Source organism: Somniosus microcephalus, chromosome 2, assembly GCF_052327205.1.
Source record: "Somniosus microcephalus isolate GS21.2 chromosome 2, FLI_Smic_1.0, whole genome shotgun sequence".
NCBI lineage: Eukaryota > Metazoa > Chordata > Chondrichthyes > Squaliformes > Somniosidae > Somniosus > Somniosus microcephalus.
The window spans coordinates 348,588,920-348,615,614 of record NC_140988.1 but is presented as its reverse complement, the minus strand read 5'-3'; the positions used below and the strand labels follow the sequence as shown (position 1 = coordinate 348,615,614).

General features: G+C 46.3%; 1 protein-coding gene across 1 annotated transcript in view; it reads right to left on the bottom strand.

Moving 5' to 3' along the window:
- LOC147123675 (transmembrane protein 127) overlaps positions 1 to 26,695 on the bottom strand; it is a 49,868-nt gene extending 23,173 nt beyond the window's left edge. Inside the window, exon 1 of the mRNA XM_085975510.1 lies at positions 26,395 to 26,695. Coding sequence (XP_085831636.1) covers positions 26,395 to 26,581 — 187 coding nt within the window. The 5' untranslated portion in view covers positions 26,582 to 26,695. The remainder of the gene's footprint in view (positions 1 to 26,394) is intronic.

Here is a 26,695-nt window from a genome sequence, read left to right as displayed (position 1 = left end):
ACAATATCCTCATCTCCATGGCAACGGGTGCATATTGATTTTGCTGGTCCATTCATGGACCCAATGTTTTTAATAGCCGTGGATGCGCACTCGAAATGGCCTGAGGTCATCAAAATGTCCTCCACCACCACGGAGAAAACTATTGCAGTCCTACGGACCATTTTTGCCAGGAATGGCTTGCCAGAACAGATTTGCTCCGACAACGGACCACAGTTTGTGTCCGAAGAGTTCCGAAGGTTCTTGAAAAAGAATGGGGTAAGGCATTACACATCCGCCCAGTATCATCCAGCCACAAATGGATTGGCTGAGAGGTTCGTACAAACCTTTAAGAAGGCAATAAAGGCTATGTACAATGACAACATTCCGCTGCAGCACAAGGTGGACAATTTCCTGTTCCCCTACCGGAATGCGACATATGCAGTCACCAACCAGGCCCCAGCCATGATGTTCTTTAACTGAAGGTTAAGATCTCGCCTGGATTTGCTCAGACCAAACGTACGAAGAGATGTTGAGAGTAAGCAATTCCAGCACATCCATGAGAAGCCAACAAGGAGCTTCAATGTAGGGCAACCAGTCTTGGCCCGCGACTACCGAACAGAAAAATGGCAGCCAGGAACGATATGCACACGGCAGGGCCCACTAATGTACACAGTGGACGTTGGGGAGAGCATCGTGAGACGCCATGCTGACCAGATCCTAGAGTCACAGGAACAAGTCAACCCCATGCCTCGCCCATACGTACCTGGTGATGAACCTGACGTACAGGTCGCATCTACCCCAGAAACAGTAGCATCGGAAGCTGATGAACCAACCGACGACAGCGGGGCAGAATCGCCTCCGCACCAAGAGCAAGACACTCGGGAAAGGCGCTATCCAGAAAGGATCAGGAAGCCTCCCCAAAGACTGAATATATAAATAGACTATTTTCAGCTAATGTTGCATGTTAAAAGTGTTAATTGTAATTAGTTTGATATTTAATTGTCAAATGAGTGTTATGGTACTGTTAATCTAAAAGGGGAGGAATTGTAATGTATATACCTTTAAGGGGGGAACAATCTTTTACAGCTCATGTATACTGCAGTACCGGCAGTGACCACACCTGTATATAACACTGAGTAGTAATCTGTACAGATCAGTTCCAGCGTGAGCCACGTTGAGTAAACACCTGTTGTACCGTTCTCCTGCAGTCTGTGTCTTATTATACACAGACACAACACTCTCCATGGCAAGAACATCTTTCCTCAGATAAGGTGACCAAAACTGCACACAATACTCAAGGTGTGGTCTCACCAAGGCCCTGTACAACTGCAGCAAGACATCCTTGCTCCTGTATTCGAATCCTCTCGCTATGAAGGCCAACATACTATTTGCCTTCTTAACTGCCTGCTGCACCTGCATGCCTACCTTCAGTGACTGCTGCACAAGGACACCCAGGTCTCGTTGCACTTCCCCTTTTCCCAATCTATTGCCGTTCAGATAATAATCTGTCTTCCTGTTTTTGCCACCGAAGTGGATAACCTCGCATTTATCCACATTATACTGCATTTGCCATGCATCTGCCCAATCACCCAACCTGTCCAAATCATACTGGAGTTTCTCTGCATCCTCTTCACAGCACACACGCCCACCCAGCTTTGTGTCGTCTGCAAACTTGGAGATATTACATTTAGTTCCCTCGTCTAGATCATTTATATATATTGTGAATAGCTGGGATCCTAGCACCGATCCCTGCTGTACCCCTCTAGTCACTGCCTGCCACTCGGAAAAGGACCCATTTATTCCAACTCTTTGCTTCCTGTCTGCCAACAAGTTCTCTATCCAAGACAGTACCTTACCCCCAATCCCATGTGCTTTAAACTTGCACGCTAATCTCTTATGCGGGACCTTATCGAAAGCCTTCTGAAAGTCCCAATACACCACATCCACTGGTTCTCTCTTATCTATTCTACCAGTTACATCCTCAAAAAATTCCAGTAGATTAGTCAAGCATGATTTACCTTTTGTAAATCCATGTTCACTTTGTCCGATCCTGTCACTGTTTTTCAAGTGCTCTGCTATTACATCTTTTATAATGGACTCTAGCATTTTCCCCACTACCAATGTCAGACTTACCTGTTATGTATGTACCTTTAAGGGAATAACTGGTCTCAGACTGCAGTACCAGCAGTGACCACCCCTGTATAAAAGGCCCTAGCAGGCTTCTGTAGTTTCAGTTTCCAGGGTGTCTCCATCCAGTAAAGACTTGTTATAATCAACTCCTGCAGTCCGTGTCTCAATTATACACGGACATAATACTGGCGACGAGTAAGAAACGAACTTACCTGCAACTCGGCAGCACCTCAGACGACGTTACTGAAGGTCGAAGCCAGAAGAAAGAAAAAAAAATAATCCAAAGAAACTCGAGAAACGGGCGTCGACCGTGGGCAACCGCCCTCCAAATCATCGAATTGAAAAGTGCAGGAGAGACTGTCGAGAGCCAGGCTTGGTCTCCAGTCTGTGGTTTCCCAGCTAATCGGGCTGGTGGCAGGTAGTGCACTGATCCTTCCTGGGCTGCGGCGGGCTAGAGCTCGATCGGGTGGCTCTGCAATGGGGCCGGGCAGCGAGTCAGGAAGCAAAGAGAGAGAGGGTGGAGCACACAGGGCGCGGCCGATGCTTCGCAGCCGGGCAGCGTTCAGACCTAAGAAGAGGGAGGGAAGTGTCCCAGAGGGTCCGCTCCACGACGGGAACGGTTCTTCAATTAACGGAGCAAATATTGAAGCGCGATAGAAAAATAAAAATACCACGGAGAGCAGCGGCAGCGGTGGGAAAGCGCAGGAGGCGCCATCTTAACTCGGCGGGGAAGAAGGAAAAGCGCGGGAGGCGCCATTTTGATCCATCAGGGACGAAGGAAAAGCGCGGGAGGCGCCATCTTAGATTTTCAAGATGCCAAAGACTGGCGATATCACTGCCTTTGATAATGCAATAGAAGACTGGACCACGTATGTGGAAAGAGTCGAGGTATATTGCGAGGCAAACGAAATAGCCGATGAGAAAAAGGCATCGGTATTGCTAAATTTAATGGGCGCAAGAACGTACGGCCTATTGCGGGACCTGATTACTCCAGCCAAACCGAAGGCGAAGAGTTTTAACGAAATTGTTGCTATCCTACAGAAACACCTAAATCCTACACCACTGCTGATAGCAGAAAGATTTAAATTCCACAGGAGAAATCAGCATAAAAATGAGAGCAATGCTGATTACCTTACGGAACTACGCAAGCTATCAAAGCACTGCCAGTTCGGAGCAGGACTGGCAGATACCTTACGGGACAAATTTCTCTGTGGACTCCTGAGTGAAGGAACCCAGAAGAGGTTACTCTCAGAGAAAGAGCTGACGCTAGATAAGGCTTTCAGCATGGTAGTATCGTACGAAGCAGCAGCATGGGGAGCTGCGGAAATACAACAAAAGCCACAGGAATACGGCACCCACGAAATGACACGGGGATTTGCAAAATGTTATCGCTGCGGCAGAACAAACCATGACCAGAAGGACTGCTGGTCCAAGGACAAAATATGCAGGCAATGCGGAAAGATGGGACGCATTGCACGAGTTTGCAGGTCTGGGAAGAAGACCAACGACAACAAAAAGGCTACTAAGGAACCGTACAGGAAAGTACAAAAGATGACGGACAGTAGTTCCGAAGACCAGATGAGCGACAGTGAATCCGGGAACAAGAGACTAAGCTGTCTCAAACTTCACAACGTAATTGCAAAAGAGGATCACCGAACCATTTGGGTCACCCTCACGATAGCAGGGTCCCAAGTCAAAATGGAATTGGATACAGGATCAGCTCTAACCGTCATGAATCGACGAGACTACGAGCAGCTATTCTCACACATACCCTTGAGAGAGACATCCATTATCTTGAGGACGTATACGGGCAAAAAGTATACCCCAGAGGAAAAATAAGGGTGCCTGTCGAATACAACGGCAAGAAAATACGGAAGTTGTATCTCTACATTCTGCAAGATAGTGGACCACCGTTATTGGGACGTGAATGGATCAGAAAGATAAGTTTAGACTGGCACTCCATTCAGGCACTGACGGTGGCTGGTAAAAAGGATGACGACGTCACTCCTGGACGATTGTCAACAATCTTAGCTGACGCTAAAGAGGTATTTCAACAAGAACTGGGCACTCTTAAAGGCGTAACCGCCTCGATAAAAATAGAGGAGAATGCAATTCCCAAGTTTTTCAAAGCAAGACCGGTACCATATGCAAGTTGCCCAGCCGTCGTGGCAGAGCTGGAGAATCTGGAGAATGCAGGCGTGTTATCTAAGGTAGACTGGAGCGAGTGGGCGACACCCATTGTTCCTGTCATGAAGAAAACGTTAAACAATAAATCTGAGGAGCCAAGGAAGGTTCGCATCTGTTGGGACTTCAAGGTGACGGTGAACCCAGTCCTTCACACAGTACAATATCCTCTTCCAAAGATAGAAGATATCTTTGCCTCACTATCTGGAGGGAAGCGTTTTACAAAAATTGACCTAGCACAAGCATATTTGCAGATGGAGGTTGAAGAATCCTCTAGGAAGTATCTCACAATAAACACTCACAAAGGTCTTTACCAGTATAATCGACTGGTATTCGGAGTAGCATCAGCTCCGGCGATATGGCAAAGAGCGATGGAACAAGTCCTGCAAGGGATTCCGGGGACTCAGTGTTACTTGGACGACATCCTAGTGACAGGTGAAGATGACAGTGAACACCTTGCCAACCTAGAGCAGGTGCTCACTAGACTACGTGAACATGGGCTACGAGCCAATCGCCCTAAGTGCGAGTTTGTTAAGAAACAGGTATCGTATTGTGGCCACGTGATTGATGAAGAGGGGTTGCATAAGTCCCCTGACAAAATTGAAGCAGTAGTTAAGGCTCCAGCGCCTGAAAATGTGTCGCAACTGAGGTCATTCCTCGGATTGGTGAATTACTACCATAAGTTTTTGCCGAATTTGTCCACAATTCTGCATCCACTGAACGCCCTACTACGAACGGGAGTAGCATGGAAATGGAGCGATGAATGTAAGCGGGCCTTTCAGAAGAGTAAGGACCTAATCACTTCAAGAGAAGTATTGGCTCACTACAACCCATCACTACCGATAAGACTGGCGTGTGATGCGTCTCCCTACGGTGTTGGGGCGGTACTGTCACATAAATTCCTTGATGGTTCAGAGAGGCCGATAGCTTTTGCGTCACGCTCATTAACCTCAGCCGAGCGTAACTACGCCCAGGTTGACAGAGAGACCCTCAGCCTGGTGTGGGGGGTGAAGACGTTCAATCACTACCTGCACGGTCAGAAATTTACTCTACTAACTGATCATCAACCTCTCGTCTCCATTTTCAACCCTCAGAAGGGCGTACCGATAATGACGGCACAACGGCTACAGAGGTGGTCCCTTTTCCTAGGGGCACACCAATATGACATTGAGTACAAAGGAACTAAACAGCATGGGAATGCTGATGGATTGTCGCGCCTACCGTTGCCGACGGTGGAAGAAGAACTGGCAGTGGATCCAGTGGAGTTATTCCACTCAACCATAGTCGAATGTCTCCCTGTGACGAATGTAAACATAGAAAAGGAAACACGAAATGACCCGACACTCTCCTGGGTCTATGATTTAACGGTGAAGGGATGGCCAGCACATGGCGAACCACTGCCGCCAGCATTCTCGCCGAGAAGAGAACAGCTGTCAGTGTGCAGAGCAACCTTGATGTGTGGATCCAGAGTAGTAATTCCACCCAAATTGAAGGATAGAGTGCTCAATGAGCTTCATGAGGGTCATCTGGTAGGGGTAAAAATGAAGAACTTAGCCAGAGCATTTGTGTGGTGGCCGGGAATCGATAGAGAAATCGAAGAGATGGCCAAGAGCTGTACAGGATGCCAGAAGGTCCAAAACACCCCACCACAAGCCCCTCTACATCCATGGGAGTGGCCCTCATCTCCATGGCAAAGGGTGCACATTGATTTTGCTGGTCCCTTTATGGACTCGATGTTTTTAATTGCGGTGGATGCACATTCAAAGTGGCCAGAGGTAATAAAAATGTCCTCAGCCACCACAGAAAAAACTATCACAGTCTTATGAACCATATTCACCAGGAATGGGCTGCCTGAACAGATTTGCTCTGACAATGGACCACAGTTTGTGTCTGAAGAGTTCCGGAGGTTCTTAAAGAACAATGGTGTTAAGCATTACACATCTGCCCCATATCATCCAGCCACTAATGGATTGGCTGAGAGGTTTGTTCAAACATTCAAGAAGGCTATCAAGGCAATGTGTAATGAAGATATACCCCTACAACACAAGGTGGATAACTTCTTGTTTGCCTACCGGAATGCGACACATGCGGTCACCAACCAAACTCCAGCCACGATGTTCTTCAATCGAAGACTACGATGCCGCTTGGATTTGGTTAAGCCAAACGTCAGAAGAGATGTGGAGAACAGGCAGTTTCAGAATATGAATGAAAGGCCGACCAGGAGTTTTAAGATAGGTCAACCAGTTTTGGCCCGGGACTACCGCACTGAGAAATGGCAGCCAGGAACGATCTGTACACGGCAAGGACCTCTAATGTATACCGTGGACGTTGGAGAGAGCATTGTAAGGCGCCATGCTGACCAGATTCTAGAGTCACTGGAAAACGTCAACTCCACACCACGATCTGATACACCTGGCGATGAAACCGAAGTACCAATTGCATCTACCGCAGAATCGGTGATATTGGAAGCAGACGAACCAAACAACGACATTGATCCCGACTCAACCTTGCCAGAAGAACCTGATATCCCAAAGAGGCGTTATCCAGACAGAATCAGGAAGCCTCCTCAAAGACTGAACTTATAATTGCTTAACTTCAACCAATGTATCTAGCAACCGTAATTGTAATTAGTTATTATTTAGTTGTTAAATGAATGCTATGTACTGTTTATCTAAAAGGGGAGGAATTGTTGTGTATGTACCTTTAAGGGATTAACTGGTCTCAGACTGCAGTACCGGCAGTGACCACCCCTGTATAAAAGGCCCTAGCAGGCTTCTGTAGTTTCAGTTTCCAGGTTGTCTCCATCCAGTAAAGACTTGTTATAATCAACTCCTGCAGTCCGTGTCTCAATTATACACGGACATAATATTACCGGTCTATAATCCCGGCCTGTTTTTGGCACCGATTTTAGATGCTAGCAGAGATCTTCAGGGTATCATCTCCAACTTCAGTGTACTTCTTAAGTGACAGATACTCTTGTCATATGATCTAATCTCCTGTATCAACAGCAACAGGAACAACAGCAAGCCCAACTCACTTCAGCCAAATTGCATTCCAGATCGCTGGAGTGCAACTAGTTACACATGTGGCTCTTGGGCTAGGTGGTCTGGGACAAGCAGATCTCCAGAACAGTTTGAACTCATACTTTGCCTCACCACCTCTCTCCCAACCTTCAAGAGCCTCCTCAAAACTTACTTCTTTAACCCTGCCTTCAGTCACCATCCTTAACTTCTCACCCACTTTCGGCTTGGTGTCCATTGCTTCCCCTGTAAGGCACCTCGGGATGTTTTATTACTGATAAAGGTACTATATAAATATCAGCTGTTACTGTGTAAGATCACTGAAGTCGCAATATTAAGATGAAGCTTCCCTCAGCAGGTCCTCCTCTTCTGCCAAAGGCCGGCCCATCCTTTTCAGAACAATACGAGGCAGGTGGGCCCCACAGTCTGGCCCTGTTGCCTGGCAACCACAGAGACAACAGGGCAAATAAAAAAGCCATTTAGCCGCTGATTAGGGGATCTGAACTTCAATACTTCATTTCAACATAACAGGAGGTTACTCCTGAATAACAATTTAATGGCACCTAGGCAACTTTCCTCCACAGCACAAATAGTATCCACGGGAAATGTGCTGAAAAAAGGTTGAACATCAGAAAACATGCCCTTTGATCAGTACTGATACAACCAGTACTCTTACGCATGTCTGGCTAGCAGCAATGTGTATCTGTCCTGATTTACCTCCCTGACCTGAACCCCACTGGAGTCGTTCAGTTTGAATCTTGGCAAATGTAAATCAGTGACTGTGGCGTGTTTCGTTGGATCATTTAGGGAACCCAGCTTTCATGTTACAGTATTTACAAGAAAACCAGTAAAACAGCTAGTACTTTTCACGCTCATCAAATAGTTATTGCTCCACTTGGCCCGAGTATCAGTCCTCCAAGTTAAAACATTTAGTGTGTCGGTTTCTTTTCCACGTAAATAAATTACAACTCACTATTAGAGTTAGGCAAACAATGCAGAAAAGATGGTGTTGTCAGGAAGAGAAAGGAGCCCCCTAGTCGAAGACAAATTTTGACTTCTGCTCAACTGGAGACATGAAAGTGAAGTCCCAGCTGAATGTTCAGTTAGACTTTAAAGATCCCAGTATTTGAAGAAGGGCTGGGAGTTCTCCCAGGCTTCTGCCAAAATATACCGCCTTCAACCATTACCATCAACAACGAAACAAAAATGAATTGCTTATTCATCTCATTACTGTTCAGGGAATGTTGCTGACACAGAATGACTGCCACGTTCGCCTACATAGCAGTTACTCCATTCCAAAAGTAGTTCATTGTATGAAGCACGTTTGAGATGTTTCGATGTGGTAAGTTGCTATGAGATGCAAGCATTAATTACCCAATCACCAAACTTTCTCCCGTTCTCTCCAGCAGGTTCGTGGTCATTGGCAGCCCTCTGGTACGAAGACCAAGTGACATTATTCACATGTTAACTAAGACAGTGATGGTTAGCAGGCCATTCATTCACAATAGACTTCAGAGTTTAGACCAACCCTGTCCTTACCCAAAGTCCACAATCATGCACTTATCCAGTAAAAATTGCTGGATAACTATCAGGACTGGGAACCGTAGAAGATTTTAACTTTCCTGTTAACTAGCCTGTTCCTAAAAACATTCATCTTGTTCTGGAACTGCAGTTTCTGATTTTTGTGCAAAGTAAACCCCATAAACGTGGCTGGAGGAATGGTGGAAGGCGGAGGGATTCAAATTCCTGGGACACTGGAACCGGTTCTGGGGGAGGTGGGACCAGTACAAACTGGACGGTTTGCACCTGGGCAGGACCGGGACCGATGTCCTAGGGGGAGTGTCTGCTAGTGCTGTTGGGGAGGGTTTAAACTAAAATGGCAGGGGGTTGGGAACCTGCGCAGGGAGACAGAGGAAAGGGAAGCAGGATAGAAGCAAAAGACAGGAAGGAGAAAAGCAAAAGTGTAAGGCAGAAAAATCAAGGGTGTAAATCTAACAGGGCCACAGTAAATAATAATTCTAAAAGAACTTAAGTGCGTTAAAAAAACAAACCTGAAGGCTTTGTTTCTTAATGCGAGGAACATTCGTAATCAGGTGGATGAATTAGCTGCACAAATAGATGTAAACGGATATGATATAATTGGGATTATGGAGACATGGCTCCAGGGTGGCCAAGGCTGGGAATTCAACATCCAGGGGTATTCAATATTCAGGAAGGACAGGAAAAGAGAAAAAGGACGTGGGGTAGCATTGCTGGCTAAAGAGGAGATTAACACAATAGTAATGAAGAATATTAGCTCCGATAATGTGGAATCTGTATGGGTAGAGCTGAGAAATACCATGGGGCAGAAAACGTTAGTGGGAGTTGTATACAGACCCCCAAACAGTAATGCTGAGGTTGGGGATGGCATTAAACGGGAAATTAGAGATGCATGCAATAAGGGCACAGCAGTTATCATGGGTGACTTTAATCTACATATAGATTGGGCTAACCAAATTAGTAACAATACTGTGGAGGAGGAATTCCTAGAGTGTATACAGGATGGTTTCCTGGATTCAATATGATAGAATTCTTCATTAAGATGGAGCGTGAAGTAGTTGACTCAGAGACTAGGGTCCTGAATTTAAATAAAGGAAACTATGATGGTATGAGGCGCGAGTTGGCTAGGATGGATTGGGGAACATTACTTAAAGGGTTGACGGTGGATAGGCAATGGCAAACATTTAAAGATTGCATGGATGAACTACAGAATTTTTTCATCCCTGTCTGGCATAAAAATAAAACAAAAAGGTGGCTCAACCGTAGCTAACAAGGGAAATTAGAGATAGCATAAGATCCAAGGAGAGGACATATATATTGGCCAGAAAAAGCAGCAAACTTGAGGATTGGGAGCAGTTTAGGATTCAGCAAAGGAGGAAAAAGGGATCAATTAAGATGAGGAAAATAGAGTATGAGAGTAAGCTTGCAAGGTACATAAAAACTGACTAAACGTTTCTATAGATATGTGAAGAGAAAAAGATTGGTGAAGTCAAGCGTAGGTCCCTTGCAGTCAGAATCAGGGGAATTTATAATGGGGAACAAAGAAATGATACACCAATTAAATACATACTTTGGTTCTGTCTTCACAAAGGAGGACAAAAATAACCTCCCAGAGATGTCGGGGAACATAGGGTCTAATGAGAGGGAGGAACTGAATGAAATCAGTATATGTAGAGAAATGGTGTTAGGGAAGTTGATGGGATTGAAGGCCAATAAATCCCCAGGTCCTGATAATCTACATCCTAGGGTACTTAAGGAAGTGGCCCTGGAAATAGTAGATGCATTGCTGGTCATCTTCCAAAATTCTATAGACTCTGGAACAGTTCCCATGGATTGGAGGGTAGCTAATGTAACCCCACTATTTAAAAAAGGTGGTAGAGAGAAAGCCTGACATTGGTAGTGGGGAAAATGCTAGAGTCCATTATAAAAGATGTAATAGCAGAGCACTTGGAAAACAGTGACAGGATCGGACAAAGTCAACATGGATTTACAAAAGGTAAATCATGCTTGACTAATCTACTGAAATTTTTTGAGGATGTAACTGGTAGAATAGATAAGGGAGAACCAGTGGATGTGGTGTATTTGGACTTTCAGAAGGCTTTCAATAAGGTCCCGCATAAGAGATTAGCGTGCAAAGTTAAAGCACATGGAATTGGGGGTAAGGTACTGACTTGGATAGAGAACTGGTTGGCAGACAGGAAGCAAAGAGTTGGAATAAACGGGTCTTTTTCCGAGTGGCAGGCAGTGACTAGTGGGGTACCGCAGGGATCGGTGCTTGGACCCCAGCTATTCACAATATATATTAATGATCTAGACGAGGGAACTAGATGTAATATCTCCAAGTTTGCAGATGACACAAAGCTGAGTGGGCGTGTGTTCTGTGAGGAGGATGCAGAGAAACTCCAGTATGATTTGGACAGGTTGGGTGATTGGGCAGATGCATGGCAGATGCAGTATAATGTGGATAAATGCAAGGTTATCCACTTTGGTGGCAAAAACAGGAAGGCAGATTATTATCTGAACAGCAATAGATTGGGAAAAGGGGAAGTGCAACGAGACCTGGGTGTCCTTGTGCACCAGTCGCTGAAGGTAAGCATGCAGGTGCAGCAGGCGGTTAAGAAAGCAAATGGTATGTTGGCCTTCATAGCGAGTACAGGAGCAAGGATGTCTTGCTGCAGTTGTACAGGGCCTTGGTGAGACCACACCTTGAGTATTGTGTGCAGTTTTGGTCACCTTATCTGAGGAAGGATGTTCTTGCCATGGAGGGAGTACAGCGAAGATTCATCAGACTGATACCTGGGATAGCAGGAATGACGTATGAAGAGAGATTGGGTCGATTAGGCTTATATTCGCTAGAGTTTAGAAGAATGAGAGGGGATCTCATTGAAAATTATAAAATTCTAACAGGACTAGACAGACTAGATGCAGGAAGGATGTTCCCGATGGTCGGGGAGTCCAGAACCAGGGGTCACAGTCTAAGGATAAGGGGTAAGCCATTTAGGATTGAGATGAGGAGGAATTTCTTCACCCAGAGAGTGGTGAACCTGTGGAATTCTCTACTACAGAAGGCAGTTGAGGCCAATTCATTAAATATATTCAAGGAGGAGTTAGATATATTTCTTAAGGCTAAAGGGATCAAGGGATATGGGGAGAAAGCAGGGACAGGGTACTGAATTTGGATGATCAGCCATGATCTCATTAAATGGCGGAGCAGGCTCGAGGGGCCGAATGGCCTACTCCTGCTCCTATCTTCTATGTTTCTATGTAAACCACACCTATTTTGTGACATTTCACTGCAGATTAAGTTTTTCAATAAATGTGGTTCAAACCTCTCTCACTTTATATATATATTTGTTCTCAGGATGTGGGCGACACTGGTAAGACCGCATTTATTGCCCATCCCTATTGCCTTAGACAGCATTAAGCGTCAACTACATTGTGCAGGGCTGAAGTCATGTTTAGGTCAGGTTGGTAAGGGTGGCAGCAGGTCCCCTTTGTGCAACAAGCCAATTCTCCACTTTCCAAAGTTGCAAGACAACAACTTCCCAATAGATACTCCGTGTGATGTCACGAGACATGGTCTCCACAGCAACCATCCAACTGGTCTCCCAACAGCAAAAGTCATCAGAATCATACAGTTTTCATTGGTGGATAAAAAAGGATCTAATTTAAAATAACTGCTGTACCCAGAGTAAGACACCACAGAGTGAGAAGAATGGTTGCTAACTTTTTGCAAGGTTGAAAACCGAACAGTAGGTCGATGGATATAGGGGGCGGGAGTACAGCTTGTGTTTTGATGTTGTAGTTACTGCTGATGAAAGTTCATCGGAATAGAATCGTAGAATGAAACATCACAGAAGGTGGCCATTCGGCCCATCGTGCCTGTGAAAGAGCTATCCGATTAGTCCCACTGCCCCGCTCTTTCCCCATAAACCTGCAAATTAAGTGACTGCTAGCAGGGCATTCGAGGCCGGTCCTGACCTCTTGCCCACATCGACAAGTGCCCTCTGCAGCAGTGATCACGCTATGGTGACCAGGAGCAGGAATCCCGGGAAACATTAAGAACCTTAATAACAAATGCCTCCTATCGTAAGTAAGTGCAAAGAAAATTTTGAAAATTGACTTTTGGCTTCCAATTTTCCAGTTTAGAAATTTAATCAACCCAGCCTGTTCTGTCCAAAACCAGATGGGTGGCAGCCCTACATAGGAAATTCAATTCAACAACTATGAATATACGGGGGGGCGGTCTCCACTTAAACTGGGCTGGGACCAGTATCCTGGCGAACCGAATAACTAGGGCAGTAGAGAGGGCTTTAAACTAATGGGAGTGGGGGAGGATTCAGGAAAGAGTAAATTTAAAAGCAGCAAGAGAAATGTCAAGGCTCTAGAACAGAGCAAAGTTCTGGGTAAAAATAAGCAGAGTGGGTCAGGAGGGGATAGAGAGTAACAAAGGCATCAGTGACTAAGGTGACAGCAGGGAAAAATAGAAATAAGTCAAAGCTAAAGGCACTATGGCCTAGAAATTCAGTGTGCTGCGCCACCAGTTAGCGCCCAAAGAGGGCACGTAGTGGGTTTAGCGCCACTGGCCACACCTCCCGCAAAATTTAGCGGGGCGCTAATGGCAGCGTTAGCCGGTAGCGCTGCGCCGCCACCGATGATGTCATCGGTGTGCGCAGCGCCCCGCTACCGCCCCGATCGCGAAATTTGGTAGCGCCCCCCGCTGTAACGCCGGTCGCAATTTGCGACCGGTTCAGGGGGGCCTACCTGCGGCGGTAGAGGCGCTGAGCGGCCATTTTTTTGCTGGCCGCCTGCCAGCACCTCTTCGCGCAGCCGTCCCCGGCCTCCTGAGCACCCCCCCCACCGCATTGTGCCGGCTGTCTCCCAAGAGCCCGGCACTTCTCCTCGGTGCTGGACTCTTTTGCCGGCACTCGCGATCTCGGATCGCGCTGCAGCAGGCCCCTCCCCTTTAAGAAGGGGAGGAAGGCCTGCAGCACTGCAGCACGTCGTGCCGCAGCGTGTGGCGCTGCGGCACGTTGCGCTGTGAACTTCAGTTGCAGCGCCCCAAGACGGATGCGGGGCGCCTCGAGTAGCGCTGCGCTTCCGTCTGGAGCGCTGAAACTGAATTTCTGGCGGGCGTTCGCGACTCCTTCCGGGGCGGTACTTCTGGCGCCCTGGCGACACTGGCGCCCCATTGAATTTCTAGGCCTATATCTGAATGCATGAAGCATTCGCAACAAAATAGATGAATTAATAGCGCAGAGAGAAATTAATAGGTGTGATCTAATAGCCAATACGGAGACGTGGTTGCAAAGTGGCCATGGTTGGGAACTAAATATTCCAGGATACTTAACTTTTAGAAGGGGTAGGCAAAATGGGAAAGGAGGAGGGGTAGCCCTGGTGATAAAGGATGGGATAAAGACAGTACAGAGAAAGGGGGAAAAATTCAGTTGATTTGCGCCTCCCGTTAGCACCGAGGGCCAATGCCTCCTGTGAAATTCAGTGGGAGGTTAGCGCTGGCAGTAACCATTAGCGCCTGCGGCGATGACGTCATCGCCGTGCACAGCACCCCGCTCGCACCCCAGCTACGATCTTTGGTAGCGCCCCCCGACTTACCGCTGGACGCTATGTCTGGCAGGGTCAGGTGGGCCTACCTGCGGCTGGGGCGGCGCAAATTAAAGGGGAGGTGCCGGGCGGCCATTTTTGTTGCTGGCCGCCTGCCAGCACCTGCCCCCATTGCTGTCCCCGGCCTTCTGTGCAGACCCACCGCGGGGTGCTGGCTGCACTCTGTGAGCCCGGCACTTCTCTTGAGTGCCGGGCTCTTTTGCCAGCACTCCGATCCCTGGTGGCCCAACTGGGTCCCGGGTCGCGCTGCGCTAGGCCCCCCCCGCCTTTAATAAGGGGAGGAAAACCTGCAATACTGCGGTGCCGTGATATTCACTCGCAGCACCCCAAGAGGGAAGCAGGGCACTTCCAGTAGTGCCCCGCCTCCCTCTTGGGGCGCTACCAGTGAATTTTGGGCGTGGGGGCGTTAATTTTTTCAGGGCGCTAAAAGTAGCGCCCCGGCGAAGTTAGCGCCCCAAAGGGGGCACGACCCAATTTTTCCCCCAAAGGATCTTAGCTCCAAAAATCAAGAAGTAGAATCAGTTTGGGTGGAGCTAAGGAGCAGCAAGGGGCAGAAAACATTGGTGGGTGTTGTTTATAGGCCCCCAAACAGTAGTTGTAATGTAGGGCAGAGTATAAATCAGGAAATTAGAGGCAGAGTATAAATCAGGAAATTAGCCCCACCCCTGCCCGACCCCCACCCCGCTTTCCCATCCCCTACCTCACCCCACCCATGCCCCACCCCCGCTGACCTCCTCACTCAGCAGTTTGCAATATTAACCAGTCGTTATTCTGGCCATGTACGGATGTCGGGAGAGATGTACACAGGTGTGTTTCTCCGCCAATTCCCATTTCTTTTATTCTGCGCTATCTTGAGTCAAGTCATTCATTTTAAATCATTGAGGCTTCTCCAATCCTCTATTTCAAAAGCCTTTGGAAACTTTCTTCGTTATAAATGTCCAGGCTATTCAATGGCCCTGTGTAACAAGGGTACTACAGTAATCATGGGGGACTTTAATCTACATATAGACTGGGCAAACCAAATTTGCAGCAATAGTGTGGAGGACAAATTCATGGAATGTATGCAAGATAGTATTCTCATAGAGTCATAGAGTTATACAGCACGGATAGAGGCCCTTCGGCCCATCGTGTCTGTGCCGGCCATCAAGCCCTGTCTAATCTAATCCCATATTCCAGCATTTGGTCCGTAGCCTTGTATGTTATGGCATTTCAAGTGCTCATCCAAATGCTTCTTCAATGTTGTGAGGGTTCCTGCTTCCACAACCCTTTCAGGCAGTGAGTTCCAGACTCCAACCACCCTCTGGGTGAAAAAGTTCTTTCTCAAATCCCCTCTAAACCTCCCGCCCTTTACCTTGAATCTATGCCCCCTAGTTATTGACCCTTCTACTAAGGGAAAAAGCTCCTCAGCATCCATCCTATCTATGCCCCTCATAATTTTGTACAGCTCAATCATGTCCCCCCTCAGCCTCCTCTGCTCCAAGGAAAACAAACCCAATCTGCCCAGTCTTTCTTCATAGCTGAAGCGCTCCAGCCCTGGTAACATCCTGGTGAATCTCCTCTGCACCCTCTCCAAAGCGATCACATCCTTCCTGTAGTGTGGCGACCAGAACTGCACACAGTATTCCAGCTGTGGCCTAACCAGTGTTTTATACAGCTCCATCATAACCTCCTTGCTCTTATATTCTATGCCTCGGCTAATGAAGGCAAGTATCCCATATGCCTTTTTTACCACCTTATCCACCTGTTCCGCCGCTTTCAGGGATCTGTGTACTTGCACACCCAGATCCCTCTGCACCTCCGTCTTGCCTAGGGTCTTACCATTCATTGTGTATTCCCTTGCCTTGTTAGTCCCCCCAAAGTGCATCACCTCGCACTTTTCCGGGTTAAATTCCATTTGCCACTGTTCCGCCCATCTGACCAACCCATCTATATCGTCCTGCAGACTGAGGCTACCCTCCTCGCTATTTACCACCCTACCAATTTTTGTATCATCCGCGAACTTACTGATCATACCCTTTACATTCATATCCAAGTCATTAATGTAGACCACAAACAGCAAGGGACCCAGCACCGATCCCTGTGGCACCCCACTGGCCACAGGCTTCCAGTCACAAAAACAACCTTCGACCATCACCCTCTGCCTTCTGCCACTAAGCCAGTTTTGTATCCAATGTGCCAAGACACCCTGGATTCCATGGGCTCTTACCTTCTTGACCAGTCTCCTGTGCGGGACTTTATCGAAGGCCTTACTGAAATCCATGTATACCACATCCACTGCGTTACCCTCATCCACACACCTAGTCACCCCCTCAAAAAATTCAATCAAATTAGTCAGACATGATCTTCCCTTGACAAAGCCATGTTGACTATCCCTGATTAATCCTTGTCTCTCCAAGTGGAGACTAATTTTGTCCCTCAGAATTTTTTCCAATAATTTTCCTACCACTGATGTTAGGCTCACTGGCCTGCAGTTCCCCAGTTTTTCCCTACTTCCCTTCTTGAATAATGGTACTACATTAGCGGTTCTCCAGTCCTCTGGCACATCCCCTGTGGCCAGAGAGGTCCTGAATATATGTGTTAGAGCCCCCGCAATCTCTTCCTTTGCCTCACACAGCAGCCTGGGATACATTTCATCCGGGCCTGGGGATTTATCCATTTTTAGGCCTGCTAAAACCGCCAATACCTCCTCCCTCTCGATGTTAATATGTTCGAGCATATCACAGTCCCCCCGCCCTATTTCTATGTCTACATCGTCCTTCTCCATAGTGAAAACAGATGCAAAAAATTCATTTAGAACCCCTCCTACATCTTCCGGCTCCACACACAGATTGCCACTTTTGTCCCTAATGGGCCCTATTTTTTCCCTAGTTATCCTCTTACCCTTAATATACTTATAAAACATCTTAGGATTTTCCTTTATTTTGCTCGCCAGTGTTATTTCATGGCCCCTCCTTGATCTCCTAATTTCTTTTTTAAGTATCCCCCTGCACTTTTTGTACTCCTCTAGGGCTTCCTCCGTCTTTAGCCTTTTGTATCTGCCAAAAGCCCTCCTTTTTTTCCTAATCCATTCTCGTATATCCCCTGACATCCAAGGTTCCCTGTGGTTTTTGGAACCACCCTTGACCTTTACGGGAACATGTTGCCATTGTATGATCTCAATCTCCCTTCTGAAAGCCTCCCATTGCTCCGATGCGGATTTTCCTACAAGTAGCTGATCCCAGTCCATTTTGGCCAGATCCTGCCTTATCCTATTAAAATCCTATTCTAGATCAGTATGTTGAGGAACCAACTAGGGAACAGGCTATTTTAGATCTAGTATTGTGCAATGAGAAAGGGTTGTGGAGGCTCAGTTGTTCAGTATATTCAAGACAGAGATCGATAGATTTTTGGATATTAAGGGAATCAAGGGATATGGGGATCAGGCAGGAAAGTGGAGTTGAGGTAGAAGATCAGCCATGATCTCATTGAATGGCGGAGCAGGCTCGAGGGGCCGAATGGTCTACTCCTGCTCCTGTTTCTTATGTTCTTATACTGCATCATAATGCACTCAATCACTTACATCTTCTTTATTAACTTGTAGAGTTATCCATATACACTACATTATACTGTGTCGCAGGTTACCAGTTGACTCCATGCAACCGTCATCTAGGAGGATCTGAAGGCTTATTTAGTGGACTTAGCTTCAATTACTAGCATTTAACAGGAGGTGCACTTATAATAAAAGCAATGTAGAAGATGCTCTCCACTGTAAGCCATTCCACTTGAATTGAGAATTAGGTGCTCTCTACCACTGGCCCAGCCAACAAATTAATTCACGCTGCAGATTCTTAATAAAATTCGCAGAAGTGTCCAAGTCAGGGATGATTACTGCTACTCGAGTACATTCTGCAGTGCCTGGCTGTTTTTCTTAGTAATATTAACAATTTGTAATTGTTAAATTAGATTTTGTTCACAACCCGAGTGCATTGCCTACTTGCACGAGTTTTATATACGCAAATCAGATTACATTCCATCTGCATTAGACATCTGAATGCTCCTTATTTTGCTCAACAACAGGGAATCTGTATCTTTAACAGTCGCATGTGATAAAGAAAAGTCTTGAGGGAGCATCATGTGGTCTCATGCCTTAACGTAACCATTTGCAGAGCCAATTACTAAACTTTTTTTTAAAAGCAAAGGATATTTTATAAGCTAGCTTTTTTCCAGTTTTCTTCCTTTTTTCCCGTCTATCCTGAAGGTGCTAACATTTTCTGAGGCACAATATTGGCAGCATCGGTAAAACTCCAGCAAGCAGTCATTCTTCACACCTGAGCCTAGATAGAGTGTGCTTGCAATCTACTTAAGAACATAAGAAATAGGAGAAGGAGTAGGCTACTCGGCCCTTCGAGCCTGCTCCGCATTCAATAAGATCATGTCTGATCTTCTACCTCATCTCCACTTTCCCGCACTATCTCTGTCTCTGTCTTGAATATACTCAATGACTGAGCATCCACAGCCCTCTGGGGTAGAGAATTCCAAAGATTCACAATCCTTTGAGTGAAGAAATTTCTCCTCATCTCAGTCCTAAATGGCCGACCCCTTATCCTGAGACTGTGACCCCTAGTTCTAGACTCTCTAGCCAGGGGAAACATCCTCCCAGCATCTATCCTGTCATGCCCCTTAAGAATGTTATATGTTTCAATGAGATCATCTCTCATTCTTCTAAACTCTAGGGAATATAGGCCTAGTCTACTCAATCTCTCCTCATAGGACAATCCTCTCATCCCAGGAATCATTCTGGTGAACCTTTGTTGCACTCCCTTCGGTAAGGAGACCAAAACTGTACACAGTACTCCAGGTGTGGTCTCACCAAGGCCCTGTACAATCGTAGTAAGACGTCTTTACTCTTGCACATCAATCTTTTTGCTTTCCTAATTGCTTGCTGTATCTGCATGTTAACTTTCTGTGATTTGTGTATAAGGACACCCAGGTCCCTCTGAACACCAACATTTCCCAGGCTCTCCTCATTTAAAAAATACTTTTTTATTAATATTAACTGGCGCGAAGGAATGAAGGAGCATCACAGCTAAGCCCAATCTTGCCCTCACCCAACACCCATAGAGGTACACTTTCCAGCTCGCATCACTGGAAATAACCCACCATAGGACTGCTCTATCGGGAACTACAGTAGTTTCATTTGGTTAACTGTTACTTTTTCACTCAGGAATAGACTGACTGGAACAATAATTTTCTTGCAAAAATAATTCATCAAGATACCAATATATTGCTGTCAAGGATAAAAAGTTGTAAATCAACCCTGTGTGTATTTAAGAATGCAATAATGAAGCAAAGATATTGCATGAAATAAACATGTTAACTAAAGCACATTGGTCAAATCATTGCTGAAGTTTCCCACTCTGTCATTTTTTTTTATTCGTTTGTGGGATGTGGGGTCGCTGGCAAGGCCAGCATTTATTGCCCATCCCTAATTGCCCTTGCGAAGGTGGTGGTGAGCCACCTTCTTGAACCGCTGCAGTCCGTGTGGTGAAGGTACTCCCACAGTGCTGTTAGGTAGGGAGTTCCAGGATTTTGACCCAGCGACGATGAAGGATTGGTGATATACTTCTAAGTCAGGATGATGTGTGACTTGGAGGGGAACTTGGAGGTGGTGGTGTTCCCATGCGCCTGCTGCCCTTGTCCTTCTAGGTGGTAGAGGTCGCGGGTTTGGGAGGTGCTGTCGAGGAAGCCTTGGCGAGTTGCTGCAGTGCATCTTGTAGATGTTGCATACGGGCATGGACTGCTTCATTATCTGAGGAGTTGTGAATGGCACTGAACACTGCAGTCATCAGCGAACATCCCCATTTCTGACCTTATGTTGGAGGGAAGGTCATTGATGAAGCACCTGAAGATGGTTGGGCCTAGGACACTGCTCTGAGGAACTCCTGCAGTGATGTCCTGGGGCTGTGATGATCACCACAACCATCTTTCTTTGTGCTAGGTATGACTCCAGCCAGTGGAGAGTTTTCCCTCCGATTCCCAGTGACACCAGTTTTACTAGGGCTCCTTCATGCCACACTTGTGCTAACCTGTGAGTTACTGCACCATACCCAAGGAGTTCAAGAATCTTCCAGATAACAAAGATAAAAGATAAAGGCAGTAAGAATGTTGTGAGCGTATATTTGTTTGCATAGTAAAGGTACAACTACAAGGAATCACTTAGTTTTGCAATGCAGATTCAGATTTGACAGTCCTGTCAATTCTTACCTCTTGATTCAGAAAGTTGTGGGTTGAAGCCTTACTCCAAGACTTCGGCACACAGTCTCTGCAGGCCTGAAGGATTGCTGCACTGTCATAGGTGTCACCCTTTGATTGAGATGATGAACACAGAGCCTATCCGTCTGTTCTGCAGGTTCGGGGGGAGGTGCGGGGGGATGTTAAAGATCTCAAGCCACTGGTTGAAGGACAGAAGGGTTAATTCTCCATTCTGGCCAACATCCTTCCCTCAACACCACCAAAAAGAGATTAACCAGACATTCATCTCTTCATTAAGGCCTTGCGATTACATGGGCGATTAGAGGGTGACCTAATAGAGGTCTTTAAAATTATGAAAGGTTTTGATAGAGTGGTTGCAGAGAGAGTGTTTCCACTTGTGGGGAAGAGCAAAACTAGAGGCCATCAATACAAGATAGTCACCAAGAAATCCAATAGGGAATTCAGAAGAAACTTCTTTACCCAGAGAGTGGGGAGAATGTGGAACTCGCTACCACAGGGAGTGGTTGAGACAAATAGTATAGATGCATTTAAGGGGAGTCTAGACAAGCATATGGGGGAGAAGGGAATAGAGGGTTATACTGATAGAGTTAGATGAGGAAAGACGGGAGGAAGCTCGTGTGGAGCATAAACACCAGCATGGACTGGTTGGGCCGAATGGCCTGTTTCTGTGACATATATCCGATGTAATTCTATGTAATGAAACAGGCCATTCGGCCCAACATGTCCATGCCGGTGTTTATGCTCCATCCTCCCACCCTTCTTCATCTAACCCCATCAACATAACCACCTATTTCTTTCTCCGTCACGTGTTTATCTCGCCATGAGCAAAATTGCTGCTGAGCTTAGCTGCACTTCAGGAACATTGTGCAAAGAGCTTTGAAGCATTTCTGGGAGACATGTTGAGCCACTATGTAAATGCAAGCCTTCCCTTCTTCTAAAAGTAATAAGTATTCTTGTTAGCAGCTGTTCCAGGTGTTACACAGAATTACATAGATTCTACAGCACAGAAACAGGCCATTCAGCCCAAGCGGTCTATGGTGACATTAATGCTCCACATGAGCATAATAATAATGAGTGTTATCATATGGGATGGGTTATGATAGACGCCAAGTCATCCTGTAAACACAGCATCCTTTCAATCATTATTGTAAGCAGCAGGAACAAAAACCAGCTGACTTTTCAATTTCCTAGCCCTGGGGCAATGAATCAATTGTAACATCCCGAATGGCATCAGCTAAATTATGCTGATAGATAGATTTAGATGAGGAAAGACAGGAGGAGGCTCGAGTGGAGCAGCTCTCCGAAAATACATTGAGTCCTATTCCCAGCCCTTATAATTTATTTTTTCAGGGACTGATATAGAGTCATATAGAATCTTACCGCAACAGGAGGAAGCCATTCGACCCATCACACCTGTGCCGGCTCTTTGAAAGAGCTGTCCAATTTAGTCCCACTCCCCAGCATTTGCCCCATAGCCCTGCAAATGAGCTCAAGTACACGTCCAATTGCCTTTTGAAAGTTCCTATGGAATCTGATTCCACCACTCTTTCAGGTAGTGCGTTCCAGATCTTAACAACCCTCTGTGTGAAAAAATTTCTCTTAATTTACCCTCTAGCTCTTTTGCAAATTATTTTAAATCTGTGACCTCTGGTTACCGACCCACTTGCCAGAGGACATAGTTTCTCCCAACTTGCTGTATCAAAACCCCTCATAATTTTAAATACTGGCAATTCTGAGCTGCATGAATCAGTACCACACTGGGATGAGCACTTATCTACCAGCCATCATGGGGAGCTAAACGTAACTGGTTTAACCCAAAGACTTAATGATCTCCTTGCATTCTTAGGTTACACAAACATTAGTTATTACTTTTATTTTAAATGGTAACTTCTCCGCCCCTCCCCCCCACAAAAAAAAATTAGCCCCCTCCTCAGAGGAAGAGAGAGCCGAGAACAGAAACATCAGAGTCTGAGATGTTCCTTAGCCAACCCAGCAGAAAGACCTTCTCAACACTGAAAGAACAGGCATTGTTTTGAGGCAGGCTCAGTCTCAGGAACTGGAACCGCCATTGTGACAGCTGCTGGCAAAACATAGAAATATTAGGCACAGGAGGAGGCCATTCGGCCCCTCGAGCCTGTTCCACCATTCAATTAGATCATGGCTGATCTGCACCTCAACTCCAGTTTCTTGCCTTTGCTCCATATCCCTCGTTACCCTTACCTAACAAAAATCTATCAATCCCAGTCTTGAAGACTCGAAATGCCCCACCATCCACAGCCTTTTGGGGGTTAGAGTTCCAAATTTCTACTACCCTTTGTATGAAAAGTCCTTCCTGATTTCAGTCCTGAATGGCCTAGCTCTCATTTTTAAGATTATGTCTCCTTGTCCTTGATTCCCCCACCTGAGGGAATCGTTTCTCCATATGGGGGTACCTTCACCACACGGACTGCAGCGGTTCAAGGCGGCGGCTCACCACCACCTACTCAAAGGCAATTAGGGATGGGCAATAAATGCTGGCCTTGCCAGCGATGCCAACATCCCGTGAACGAATAAAAAAAAACTACCTTATCAAATCCTTTTAACGTTGTAAACACCTCTATCATATCACCTTCAATCTCCGATATTCAAGGGAATACAAGCCAAGTTTCCGCAGCCTGTTTACATAATTTAACCCTCTAAGCCCCAGTATAATTGTAGTGAATCTGCGCTGCACCCCCTCCAAGGCCACTACATCCTTCCTGAGGTGCGGTGCCCAGAACTGAATGCAGTACACCAGATGGGGTCTGACCAAGGCTCTGTACAACTGAAGCATAACTTCCTCCCATTTGTATTCCAGTCCCTTTGAGATAAAACTACATGAACTATTTTTTTTTGGCGAACAACTCATGCTGAGTCACTCTTACGCACTTCTTAGTGGTTGGATCAAAAACACCATTAATGGAAGCAAGCTGGACAAGCACCCACACAACAGAGGAATGGTGAACGGCCCAGGAAGATAACAACTTGTATTTTCATAGCGTCCCTCACAGAGAACAGTGTCTCAGATTGTTTTACAGTGCGAGAGGGCAGAGGAGGACCGCAGCATGAGCTAGGAAAGGTTAACTGGGTGTATAGATGGAAAGTATGGTTGAAGAGATCAATTTTGGAGGAAGGTTTTGAAGGGAAGGGGAGAGATTACAAGGCAAAGCAGTTTATAAACTAATATTTGTATCTCTATAGCACCTTATCGCATTGAAATGTCGCAAAAAAATCACAATGATTTTTTTCTTTGAAGTGCCGACTGTTCTGTAGGCAAATATGGCAGCGATTCTGCACCAGCAACATCCACCAGATGAATAACCAGTTAATGTTTTGGTAGTGTTGGTTGAGGGAAGAAGGTTGGCCAATTTTTAACATCCATCTGAAGCACTGAAACAAGTAACCTGGGCCTTGGAAGGACAGATGTTTGCCAGTCAACAGCAGAGGCAGGTTGCCTGTACAGGTGTTGGGACATCTACCTTGGTCCCAGTTTAATAATCTGCATGTTCATTCAAAACCGTGACAGTGCAGCCCCAGGCCACAGTAGCAGAGAGTGGCAGGGGGGGGGGAAGAGTCACACCCACAGTCATCCACGCATTCAGTTCCCAATCTCACTGTAGGAGGCACTGAGACAAAAAAATACAATCAATCAAGCAGAAGAGAATTTTCGTTAGGGTTTGATATTTATTTCGAATTCAAAAAGCCAGCAAGCGCAAGTAGTAACTCAAAGTGGGAGGAGCGAGGGAGGTGGTCCAGAACACACAGCTGTTGAGACCATGGAGCAGTTTAAAAACAAGGGTGAGGATGCTGAAATCAATGAGAGGCATAACGAAAAGCATGAGGGGTGTGCAGGACTTTGTGCAAGGAAGAACTCAAACTGCGGAACTTAGGATTAACTGGATTTAGTGAAGGTACACGAGAGGCTGGGGAGGAGGGCATGGGTTAAGGTTAAGGCGGTAGAGGAAGAGAGGTAGGACCAAAAGCAGGAAATGTTCTGGAGGTGAAAAAGATGAAGTCTTATCAATGTGGTGCAGTAAGATCAGCTCGGGGGTCAAATAAAGACCCGAGTAAAGGGTGGGACGAGAACATAGGGCAAGTTATTATTAGCTCAGTAGTAGCACTTTCGCCTCCAAGTCACAAGGTTGTGGGTTCAGGCCACATTCCAGGACTTGAGCTCATAATCTAGCCTGACACTTCAGAGCAGTACTGAGGGGGTGCTTCACCGTCTGAGGTGCCGACTTTCAGATGAGGCATTAAACCCACGTCTGCCCTCTCAGGTGGACATTAAAGATTCCATGATGTGGTTACAGCACAGGAGGCCGCCATTTGGCCCATCGAGCCTGTGCCGGCTCTCTGCAACAGCACTTCAGCAAGTCCCACTTTCCCTGCAGACCTGCAATTGTTTTTCTTCAGGTGTTTATCCAATTCTCTTTTGAAAGCCATGATTGAATCTGCCTCCACCACCCTTTCAGGCAGTGCATTCCAGATCCTAACCACTTGCTGAGTGAAAAAGTTTTCTCTCATGTCGCCTCTGGTTCTTCTGCCAATCACCTTAAATCTGTGTCCTCTGGTTCTCGACCCTTCCGCCAATTGGAACAGTTTCTCTCTCTCTACTGTCTCGACCCCTCATGATTTTGAACACCTCTATCAAATCTCCTCTCAACCTTCTCTGCTCTAAGGACAACAACCCCAGCTTCTCCAGTCTATCCATGTAACTGAAGTCCCTCATCTGTGGAACCATTCTTGTAAATCTGTTCCGCACCCCCTCGAAGGCCTTCACATCCTTCCTGAAGTGCGGTGCCCAGAATTGGACACAATACTCCAGTTGAGGCCGAATCGGTGTTTTATAAAGGTTCATCATAACTTCCTTGTTTTTGTACTCTGTGCCTCTATTTATGAAGCCCAGGTTCCGTATACCTTTTTAACCACTTTCTCAGCCTGCCCTGCCACCTTCAACAATTTGTGCACCCCAGGTCTCTGTTCACGCACCCCCTTTAGAATTGTACCCATTAGTTTATATTGCCTTTTATATAATGTAATCGAAAAAGAACAACAGAGTCCTCACAGTGCCTTCGCCAATATTGATCCCTCACCAACACCACTAAAAAAAAAGCATATTATCTGGTCACTAATCTCACTGCATGTTTGTAGGATCTTGCTGCGTGAAAATTTGGTTGCCACATTGCCCTACATTACAACAGTGACGACACTTCAAGTACTTTATTGGCTTTAAAGCACTTTCGGACATCCTGAGGTGGTGAAAGGCGGTGGGATTTTCTTTCTTTATTAATTAATTCATGTTGTTTTGTACAACTCAAGTCTTGCACAACTCAAGTCTTGCAACACTGATGACCTAATATTCAGTGTTACGACGGGACTGGTGCAATCACATTTTGCTTTCTCTTGTGGGGGCGGGGGGAAAAGGTTTCTAAAGTAACTTTAAAAAAAGAGAAAATCAATTGGTGATTGTGTTTTGCAAACCTCAAAAGGAGGGGTGACCCTTTTAAGGTAGAAGATCCTTTTGAAAGGGCACTGTGCCAACTTATCTAGAAGTGCATACTTCCATCCCAGGGGTGGTCCGTTCACTTTGCCCGTCTCTCCAGCCTTCACCCCCCACCTTTATATATTTTTCTCTCTCTTGCCCGGTTACCTGCCGTGATGTTTCCCTGGAGACGCACCACATAAGCCACTCCGTAGATCTGCGGGGAGGTGCCGTTGGGCGCGACCTGGAACCAGTTGGGATCGGCCACTGCCGTGCACAGAGCCACCACCGAGAAGCACTGAGTGACAGCGGCCGGCAGGTTGCGATTCTGCGGAACCCGCAATCTGCCTTCCATGCCCCCGGCCCCGGCCACTCACCACAGGAGGAACAGAGACAGAGCGAAAGACACGCACGCACAAGACAACACGGCTCTCCAACTCCCCGCCTGACGACGTGCCAACTGCGTCGA